General features: G+C 47.6%; 1 protein-coding gene and 1 non-coding gene across 2 annotated transcripts in view; one reads left to right on the forward strand and one right to left on the reverse strand.

The window, feature by feature from the left end:
• PSMA4 (proteasome subunit alpha 4) overlaps positions 1-11055 on the reverse strand; it is an 18707-nt gene continuing 7652 nt past the window's right edge. Inside the window, exons 4-8 of the mRNA XM_015412388.1 lie at positions 8648-8725; positions 6276-6364; positions 2524-2654; positions 1662-1785; positions 1-344 (exon numbers count right to left, since the gene is read on the reverse strand). Coding sequence (XP_015267874.1) covers positions 190-344; positions 1662-1785; positions 2524-2654; positions 6276-6364; positions 8648-8725 — 577 coding nt within the window. The 3' untranslated portion in view covers positions 1-189. The remainder of the gene's footprint in view (positions 345-1661; positions 1786-2523; positions 2655-6275; positions 6365-8647; positions 8726-11055) is intronic.
• TRNAA-AGC lies at positions 3972-4043 on the forward strand. Its single transcript has one exon. It is a non-coding gene; the product is annotated as a tRNA-Ala (tRNA).

The following is an 11055-nucleotide window of genomic DNA, read 5'->3' on the forward strand; positions in this document are numbered from 1 at the left end:
TTTTAAAAAGTTTTTTATTGTGCAATAAAAAAGAAATGAAGACGAGAAGAACCGAGAGGAGGAGGGCGGGAATAGTTTGGTTTCAATGGTATAATCAGCTCATTCAGTAGACAGTGTTTCTGGTTTCTTCGCTCCTCTGTGCACTGAACTGAAAATCTGTACAGACCCACCACCTCGCAGGGTCGTCGTTTATTTATCTTTTTCCTTTTGCTCTTTCTCTTTCTTTTCACGCTCAGATTTGGCTTCTTCCTCTTCGTGCTTCTTTATCAACTCCTCCACTTCTTTCTGCTTCAGAACCCTTATCACCGTCTTTCCGTTCTCTCGCGTTAAGGTTGCGATTTCGACTGAAACGAGAAAATGTTTCGTTTCAGGTGGGGAGACGCATTAAGGCTGTGGTGGCAGAACAAGACCCGAATCCCCAAAGCGCCACTGACACCAATGTCTTCCAGAGCATGGCTTTAAAGTTTTACCTCGAGGCTTGGATTTTAGAATTAGCCAGCTAAAGCCCCTAAAGTAAGGACCATAAGAAGAGCCCGGCTGGATCGGACCAGTGGTCCATCTAGTCCAGCCTCCTGTCTCACATAGGGGCCAGCCAGTTCCTCTGGAGGGCCAACCACAGGGCATCAAGGCCGAGGCCTTTTTAAGAACATCAGAAGAGCCCTGCTGGATCAGACTAGTGGTCCATCTAGTCCAGCATTCTGTCTCACACAGTGGCCAACCAGTTCCTCTGGAGGGCCAACAAGAGGCATAAAAACATAAAAACATCAGAAGAGCCCTGCTGGATCAGACTAGTGGTCCATCTAGTCCAGCATTCTGTCTCACACAGTGGCCAACCAGTTCCTCTGGAGGGCCAACAACAGGGCAGAGAGGCCAAGGCCTTCCCCTAATAACAGCATCAGAAGAGCCCTGCGGGATCGGACCAGTGGTCCACCTAGTCCAGCATTCTGTCTCACACAGTGGCCAGCCAGTTTCTCTGGAGGGCCAACAAGAGGCATAGAGGCCGAAGCCTTCATAAAAACATAAGAACAGCCCTGCTGGAACAGACCAGTGGTCCATCTAGTCCAGCATCCAGTCTCACACAGTGGCCAGCCAGTTCCTCTGGAGGGCCAACAGCAGGGCATAAAGGCCGAGGCCTTCCTAAGAACATAAGAAGAGCCCTGCTGGGTCATACCAGTGGTCCATCTAGTCCAGCACCCTGTCTCACACAGTGGCTAACCAGTTCCTCTGGAGGACCAATGGCAGGGCATGGGGGCTGAGGCCTTCTCCTGCAGGTGCCTCCTGGCACTGGTATTCAGAGGCTGACTGCCTCTGAACGTGGAGGTTCCCTTCAGTCACCATGGCTAGTAGCCACGGATAGATCTCTCCTCCGTGAATCTATCTAATCTCCTTTTAAAGCAGTCACTGATTCCGGCCCAGTGCTCATTCGTGCAGCACCAAGTCGTAATTTGTCACGACGCCCGAACCCTTCCCTATGAGACTTTCTCATGGGCAACAACAGATTTAATTCTCAACTACTGCAATTACACTGAGCATTAGCAAAATGGTCAGCTGTGATATTGGTGAAGACGAGACTCTGTTCTCTCCGAGGTAAAGGCCGAAACCAATTATGGCCGTAGCCTAAATTTTCGGGGGGAGAATGACGAAGGAACTGCTTCGCTCACCTTTCTCTGCAGACAGCTTACTAACATCCATGGTCTTGTTCAGGACTTTGACAGCTAAAGCAAGTGCAGATTTCAGGGTCATCTCTCCCTCTTTGTAGTCCTGCTTTAACATTGACACGGCGGCCTGTTTAAGAGAAGGAATAGATGACACGGCAGTTTTCTCGCTGGCCTGCGTGAGACCGTTGCAGAAGCGGAGCCTGTGAGCTGAAGCTCAAATTAATATATGTAGAATGATGGCTGTGTATTTTTGCATAAAGAAGAAGAACAGAAGAGATTGGATTTATACCCCGCTCTTCACTACCCAGAGGAGTCTCAGAGCGGCTGACAATCTCCTTTCCCTTCCTCTCCCCACAACAGACACCCTGTGAGGTAGGTGGGACTGAGAGAGCTCTTAAGAGAACTGCTCTTAAGAGAACAGCTCTGAGAGAACTTGTGACTGACCCAAGGTCACACCAGCCGCTGCATGTGGAGGAGTGGGGGGGTGTCAAACCCGGTTCTCCCAGATTAGAGTCCGCGCACATAACCACTACACCAAACTGGCTCTTGGTGATTGGATTTATGCCCTGCCCTTCACTACCCAAAGGAGTCTCAGAGCGGCTGACAATCTCCTTTCCCTTCCTCTCCCCACAACAGACCCCCTGTGAGGTAGGTGGGACTGAGAGAGCTCTTAAGAGAACTGCTCTTAAGAGAACAGCTCTGAGAGAACTTGTGACTGACCCAAGGTCACACCAGCCGCTGCATGTGGAGGAGTGGGGGGGGTCAAACCCGGTTCTCCCAGATTAGAGTCCGCGCACTTAACCACTACACCAAACTGGAAGTCAATAATGCAGAGAGAATGGCAAAAGGAGGCAAGAGAACTTACGGCGCTGTTGTTTCCGATGCACGTGGCTTTCCACCCCCCGTAGTTTCCGCTCGGGTCGCTCTGATACAGCTGGAACCCGTAGTGCTTATCCCAGCCAATGTACAGCAATGAAACGCCGAAGGGACGTTTGCCTGTCAAAGACAAGGTTATGGGCAATTTAAATTAAGAAGCATGAATGGCCACAAATCCTGCTTTTGGCAAGGTGTGTGTGTGTGGGGGAGGGAGATCAAGAAAAGTCCAGATCTTTTTCTATGAAGTGGGATTTCATAGGATGGTCTGTCCTACTGCTCCTTAAGATAAGCACTAAGTCAATCCCCTTATTGTGCCATTGTGAATTGTGCCTTTGAGAACTTTGGTTCTAGGGGATGATGGGGGGCACTGTTATTGGGCAATTAAATGTAACTGGGGATGGTTAAAAGGGTTAAAAGATTGACACAGTTCATAAGAAGTACAAAGATGAAAAGTCTGAATGAAGTATAAAAAGCTAGTTGGAGGATCTCCTCTCTTGGGTTTTTAGTTAGTAGTGGGTTCTTTACTCTCTCCCTTATATGTAGCTTTCCCTTTCCCTTTTTTCTGTTCTAGTTTTTGTAGTGTTTAAAAAAAATCAATAAAAAATCCCCTCCGGGGGCTTAAAAAAAAAAAAAGATAAGCACTAAGTCAATCCCCTTATTGTTTTCTTTCCATGAAGTGAGGTATAAAGGAACTCGTTTTAACGTGGGATCTTGGCTTCTAAGGGGGAGAGGTCAACACTCAAGGGGGGTTAACTTGCAACCCATCTGCAGTTTCTTAGAAAAACAGCTGAGGCGGCGCGTTCTAGGATTGATTTTGCGGCTTTGTTTATTCTAAGATACATCTTTCCCGAACATGCTGGCCTTAACAATATCACCCATCAAACGAAGCTCTCTGGCAGACCTGCGTTTTGCAACTAACCCAGGTCTCCATCTGTGCTAGGGGGAGGGGCCGTGGCTCAGTGGTAGAGCTTCTGCTTGGCATGCAGAAGGTCCCAGGTTCAATCCCTGGCATCTCCAGTTAAAAGGACCAGGCAGTAGGTGATGGGAAAGACCTCAGCCTGATACCCTGGAGAGCCACTACCAGTCTTAGTAGACAGTGCTAAACGAGTGGGGCTGTGGCTCAGTGACAGAGCCTCTGCTTGGCATGCAGAAGGTCCCGGGTTCAATCCCCGGCATCTCCAGCTAAAAGGACCAGGCAGTAGGTGATGGGAAAGACCTCAGCCTGAGACCCTGGAGAGCCGCTACCAGTCTTAGTAGACAGTGCTAAATGAGTGGGGCTGTGGCTCAGTGGTAGAGCATCTGCTTGGCATGCAGAAGGTCCCAGGTTTAATCCCTGGCATCTCCAGCTAAAAGGACCAGGGAGTAGGTGATGGGAAAGACCTCAGCCTGAGACCCTGGAGAGCCATGGCCAGTCCAAGTAGACAGTGCTAAATAAGTGGGGCTGTGGCTCAGTGGTAGAGCCTCTGCTTAGCATGCAGAAGGTCCCGGGTTCAATCCCCGCCATCTCCAGCTGAAAGACTGGAGATCTAGGCTGACCCTGCACTGAGCAGGGGGTTGGACCCGTGTGGCCCCTTTCGACTCTGTGATTCTGTGATAAGGACCAGGCAGTAGGTGATGTGAAAGACCTCAGCCTGAGACCCAGGAGAGCTACTGCCAGTCTGAGTAGACAATAGTGACTCTGTTGGACCAAGGGTCTGATTCAGGACATGGCAGCTTCATGTGTGTTCAAGTATGAAGCACCGCTTTAAGGGCGGGGCCTTGGCTCAGTGATAGAGCATCTGCTTAGCACACAGAAGGTCCCAGGTTCAATTAGAGATGTAAAATTTCCGGAAATTTTGAAGCACGGGAAAAAAACCCTTTTTTTGGGGGGGGGGGACGGAAATTTTCGGAAAAACTGAAAAAAGTGCTACATTAGCACTTCTTTTTCCTTTTCCAGACTGAAAGTCATTCTGTTACTTTAGGAACATACAATATGACTATGGACATTTTTACTTGGCATGAAATGATCACAACTAGCATATTAAAAATATACTGTATCCAAACAATAATTACAAACAGAATACCCACCCACATACAAAAAAACCCCAACAACCTGAAACTCTTTTCTTTTCTTGTGACAATAGGACCTCCTAAAGGAAGAAATGCATCTTCTTCTTGCATTGGAGAGTTCCGTTTGTAACCTAGGACTTGCTTGTCCTCAGTGCACAGAAATTAGATCAATCTGATACCATATGTATTTTTTAGAAATGATTTGGAAAATATTCGAACACTTTGTCTCAAAATATTTTATTCATCATGTTAAAATAAAATAAAATGTTCCATAATCATTTTTTTTTCCTTTTCTTTTTTCAATTTTTCCAATTTTTCGGGAAAAAACCCAAAAAAGGCTTCAGGGGAAAAAACGGGGAAAAACGTTTTTCCCCCAAACTTTCCTGGTTTTTCCCAGGCCTTCACATCTCTAGGTTCAATGCATTTCAAGCTAAAAGGATCAGGCGGTAGGTGATGGGAAAGACCTCTTCCTGAGACCCTGGAGAGCGGCTGCCAGTCTGAGCAGACAGTACTGACCTTGAGAGACCAAGGCTCTGATTCAGTATAAGGCAGCTTCACGTATGTTTTTGTGTACTAGCAGATTTAGAGCTTTCGGCCTGCTCTCACTGCATGAGGAAGATATTGGAACTGGGTGACCTGCAGGAATCCACCAGTCCATGGGAAGCCCCCTCCGTCTTGGTGAAGACACTGGATGGGACCATGGAAGTCCGTGTGGATTATTGCAAGCTGAATGCAATCACCCCGTACGACATGTACCCCACGCCACAGGTGGATGCGCCGCTGGATGAGCTGGGGAGGCCGAACTTTATCAGCACTTCTGACCTGTGTCAGGGATGTTGGCAGATCCAGCTAAGAGCTGAGGACCAACCCAACTGAGCAGTCGTCACCCAGACAGGCTGGTATCGGTTTACCGTTATGCCGTTTGGGCTGAGAAATGCCCCGGCGGCGATTCAGAGACTGAAGAATCACTGGCTACAAAGGGCTCCAATTGTTTGCTACGGTGTACCTAGATTATCTAGGAGCTGCGGTGGCTCAAGTGGTTAAGACGCTGAACTGCAGGCTGTGGAAGGTCGGTAGTTCAGCAGTTCGAGACCTGGGTTGCCGCATGACGGAGTGAGCGCCCGTCCCTAGTTCCAGCTCCTGCCAACCTAGCCGTTCGAAAGCAAGAAATTGCAAGTAGATAAATAGGTACCACTTCGGTGAGAAGGTAACAGCGTTTCGTGCGCTTCGACGTCTAGTCATGCCGGCCACACGACCACGGAAACGTCTTTGGACAGCGCTGGCTCTTCGGCTTTGAAACGGAGATGAGCACCGCAACCCTAGAGTCGGATTCGACTGGCTTTCGAGCAAGGGAACCTTTACCTAGATGATCTAGCTGTGTTCGATTCACAATTAATTCTGAAAATTGTTTATTATTTATTTATTTCAATTTATATCCCGCCCTGCCGGTGCAGCACTGCCTCAAGGCGGCTTGCACACTTAAAATGCAATAGAACCAATAAATACAGTAAAAATTCACAATTAAAAGACAATTTCATAAGGTGCTAATATATTCAGATAGTGGCTAATATATTCAGAAAACAAAGACCTCCCGTACTCAACACGAATCTTCCTTAGACTGTTAGGCTGAATGGCATGAATTATTCACAAAGACTTTTGACATTTGAAGGGGGGAAGAACCCACTTGCTCACCTCCAAACTGCGTGTAAGCTTGCTTGATATCACAAAGGGCGGTGACCAGCTGCTCGCAAGGGATCGGTTCCTGGTACTGCAACAGATACCTAAACGACATTTAGGAATATGCTGATTCAGGTGCAAAGATCTCACTGCAGTGTCCACGTGTATTAATATGGGCAGAATTTGCATGCGATAGAAACGAATAAGCATTAAACAAGCTTTTACTTCAAGGCCCTATAAAGATCTCAGGGAAAACCATTTCCCCCCTCTGGATTCAGAAGCTCTGTCAGAACAACGGAGCCGGTCCCTTCTTTCTCTTTCCATCTTCCTCTGTAGCATCTGCCTTGGTTCAAAGCCTTATAGATAGCTCTGCTACAGCCTGAATGAAACTCGTTAACTTGCAGCAGGGCAACTACGGCTGCCAAACTAAGAAGTCCTGCTAAATCCATAGCTGCCCTCAAAGTCCTTTGAGCTTCTGAAGGTTGTTAAAGGCTAAGCTGGAACAACCCCGCTAATTTGAGTTTCATGTTTTGGCGAGGCTTAAAGAAGAAAAGCTCTTCCTCGTTTGTTTGACACTTTTCTTAAAAACTTCCATTGATTTTCTGCCGATTGGGATCAGCCCGAAACCCTCAAAGACAGCCCCCCCCCGATTCAAGCTCAGAAAAGCTCTCCAGCTGTGCAAAGGAAGTGCTGAGCAGTCTGAATTAATCCCCACCCACCCCCCGCAACAAAAATCTAATGAGACAGATCCAAATTGAGTTTGCTTCCCTTTCTAAGCGCTGGGTATACCTTCCTCCGGCACAACTAATTTTCACACACATACACACGCCCAGTTTATACGGGCAGATAATTCACACAGGGCTGACTCAGCTGGGCTAGGCGCCAGTGTTCCCTCTAAGTTGAGCCAGTGTGAGCTAGCTCACAGCTTTTTAGCCTCCGGCTCACACATTTTTGTCTTCACTCAGGAAGGATGTGGCTCCAGAGCAGACTAATCGATGCAGTCGCCAAATTGCTCGCTCACAACTTGAATGCCGGTAAGCTCACCAAGTAGAATTTTTGCTCACAGGACTCCGTGGCTTAGAGGGAGCACTGCAGGGGCATTTGTCTTCTGGGCTATTTCGGGGTCTACACGTAGCCCTCTTGGGAAAGCAAGGGTGTGTGTCGATTACCATCGAGTATCGCTGACTTATGACGAGCCCCGTGGGGGTTTTCGAGACAAGAGACATTCGGAGGCGGATTGCCACTACCTGCCTCTGCGTAGTGACGGTGGACATCCTGGGTGGTCTCCCATCCAAGTTCTAACCAGGGCCGACCCTGCTTAGCTTCTGAGATCTGAACGAGATCGGGCTCGTCTGGCCCATCCAGGTCGGGGCAGCACACAAAAGGAGGTGGGTTTGCCGTCGCCTGCCTCTGCGTAGCAACCCTGGACCTTCCTTGGTGGACTCCCACCCAAGCACTCATCAAGCTCAAGCTAGTCTGGCCCGACTAGGTCAGGGCAAAAGCAGGGGAGTTTTCTAAAAGTGTTCTTTTGGGCTAGTTGGGGCACCACACGCTCATCAACACTGGGCAGCTTCCTAAAGGATGTTTATTTTGTCAAAGTGGGCTCCACCTTAGGCGACTGTGGGATGGAGGAAGGGCCAAGGTGTGTGTCTCAATATTTTTCAAGACATACCAGAGTGTCAGGCCAGCGTTTCTTGATATTTGTCAATACACATCAGAGAATCAGACCAGTGCGTTTCTTGGTCTTTTCCAATACACCCCAGAGAATCAGGCCAGTGTGTTTCTTGATGTTTCTAATAAACCCCAGAGAATCAGGCCAGTGTGTTTCTTGATGTTTCCAATACACATCATAGAATCAGGCCAGTGTGTTTTCTTAATATTTTTCAATACTCACCAGAAAATCACTCCCATGTTTCTTGATGTTTTCAATACACACCAGATAATCAGGCCAGTGTGTTTCTTGATATTTTTGAATACACATCAGAGCATCAGGCCAGTGTGTTTTCTTTATACTTCTCAATACTCATCAGAAAATCACTCCCTTATGTTTCTTGATGTTTTCAATACACATCAGAGAATCAGGCCAGTGTATTTCCTTGAAATTTTTCAATATACATCAGAGCATCAGGCCAGTATGTTTCTTGATGTTTTCAATACACATCAGAGCATCTGACCAGTGTGTTTTCTTGATATTTTTCAATACACATCAGAGAATCAGGCCAGCGTGTTTCTTGATATTTTTCAATACACACCAGAGAGAGTCAAAGCTGCCTTCATCAGATACCGTATGCTTTGTTTAACAAACAGTGCAGCGCTCAGCCTGCCTTTCTGTTGCTCTCCCCTTCACTCACAGTCATTAAAATAGCCAAATGCTTTCAAGCGCCTACCTTTGTGCGATCAGCCTCAGCTCATTGGTCAGCACGTTGGCATCCGAAGTAATGCCAGCCACGCTGCAAGCCATGTCCCTGAAAGGCACAAGCGCAGAATGTTCCGATCGTCAGCTTTATGGTACTGTTTTGCCGAGCAGAGGTACCCTTTCTTCATGCCGTAACAAAATACGCACAAGCCGCTGCACCGCATCCGATGCACTCTGTGACTGCCCCATAATATGCCAATTATACAGCCTACTGGAGTGCTCAAAGTAACACAGCATACGTTCCCGCAGCATTAACTTGTGGGATGAAGCATACGTCCGTAAACCATTTTTTTTTTGCAGTGGTACAAAAGATTATCGGAAGGTAGAAGTCACAGATGTGAAATTCCCAATGCAGGGCTTCCCTAAGTGGGGGGCGACAGATCCTCTTATAGGGTTTGGAAAAACAATGTAAGGCACAAGAATCAGGGGAATTACAGAGGCCTGGCCTTCCTGCAGCAGAACAGACTTAGTCAACGTTCTCCACAGCTGTTCGATTCAGCATCAGATGAGGTTCTGGCCTAAAAGGAAATATTCCTGAAGGCAGATCTCAGATTACGATGGATTATTTCGCTAATACTTTCACCACCACCCCTCCCTTTCATCCCATGCAGGATCTCTGGAGCAGCTTACAACTCTACAAATACAGAACAGTCGACAGCAGGAACCCAGACAAAAATTCAGCCACAAAGTCAGCAGAAAGAAACCAACACCCGTCAAACAGAGAAACAAGCTCACCAGACTCCAGAAGAGAGTCTGAACTTTTAAAAAAGTGCCTTTTCAGATGCTGATGGAACGCTTGCAGAGGGGAAGTCTAACAAACTTTCCTTAGGTGCGAGTTCCAGAGCTGTGGCTCAACTAGAACTGAGGGGTTTTCAGGTCTAACAAACTTTCCTTAGGTGCGAGTTCCAGAGCTGTGGCTCAACTAGAACTGAGGGGTTTTAAGGGGGGGGGGCTGGGGGGGCAGGGACTACCTACTGAGACAATGGAGGCACCCAAGACTTGTGCAGATCATCCCGGTGACCAGGTAATGTATATGGGAGTAATTAGACATTCTAAGACGAATGAAGGTGGAAAGATATCTGGGTTGCAAGGGGCTGCAGGGGCTAAGCAGACTGCAAGATACGACACGAGGCAAGAAAAGGAGGCGGAAAATGAATGCCCTGCTTCCTCCAATTCCCAAACTGCTTTTGCTCCTAGAAATTCAACTGGAAACAGAAAGGCCTTCTGGGAAAGTTAGTTAAGTAGCCTTTATTGGCATTGGGAAAAAAAATTGATAAAAGTTCATACGGTTTAAAAGGCAGGTTAAAACCGCAACATACATGTAAAGGTAAAGGTTCCCTTGCTCGAAAGCCAGTCGAATCCAACTCTAGGGTTGCGGTGCTCATCTCCGTTTCAAAGCCGAAGAGCCAGCGTTGTCTGAAGACGTTTCCGTGGTCATGTGGCCGGCGTGACTAAACACCAAGGCGCACGGAATGCTGTTACCTTCCCACTGCAGTGGTACGTATTTATCTACTTGCAATTTCTTGCTTTCGAACTGCTAGGCTGGCAGGAGCTGGAACTAGAGACGGGAGCTCACTCCGTCATGCAGCGCACTCGGGTCTCAAACTGTTGAACTACCGACCTTCCATAGCCTGCAGTTCAGCGCCTTAACCACTTGAGCCACCGCAGCTCCTAGATCATCTAGGTACACCGTAGCAAACAACTGGAGCCCTTTGTAGCAAATGATTCTTCAGTCTCTGAAACGCCACCGGGGCATTTCTCAGCCCAAACGGCATAACGGTAAACCGATACCAGCCTGTCTGGGTGACGAATGCTCAGTTGGGTTGGTCCTCAGCTCTTAGTCTATTTACCTATTTATCTACTTGCAATTTCTTGCTTTCGAACTGCTAGGCTGGCAGGAGCTGGAACTAGAGACGGGAGCTCACTCCGTCATGCGGCACACTCAGGCCTCGAACTGCTGAACTACCGGCCTTCCACAGCCTGCAGATCAGCATCTTAACCCCTTGAGCCACCTTTAACATACATATACATCAGTGTAAATATAAGATTATTTCTGTGAGATCCCTTGGCGTACCTTTATAGCAGAGTAAAGAAACTTAGCCACCTTCTTGGTGACACTAGAGGAGAAATCATTCAAAAGTCTACAAACCTTAAATGCATCAGAACAGCCCCTCATCCTAACTAGAACAGAACGTAAATGCACATAACGTAAATCTGTATACAGGTGATAACGGAGAAGAACACGAGTGATGGACTCAATGCATTTTGCAAGGGCAGTCCTGGAAAAGTGCTCCCTGCTTCCTAACCGGCCTTTAAGAAATGCTTTTCTTGCTGAATATAAGACGGATATAAGACATCCGTCGTTCCGGCTGGGGAAGA

This window comes from Gekko japonicus, unplaced genomic scaffold (assembly GCF_001447785.1).
Source record: "Gekko japonicus isolate JY-2015 unplaced genomic scaffold, Gekko_japonicus_V1.1 scaffold5357, whole genome shotgun sequence".
NCBI lineage: Eukaryota > Metazoa > Chordata > Lepidosauria > Squamata > Gekkonidae > Gekko > Gekko japonicus.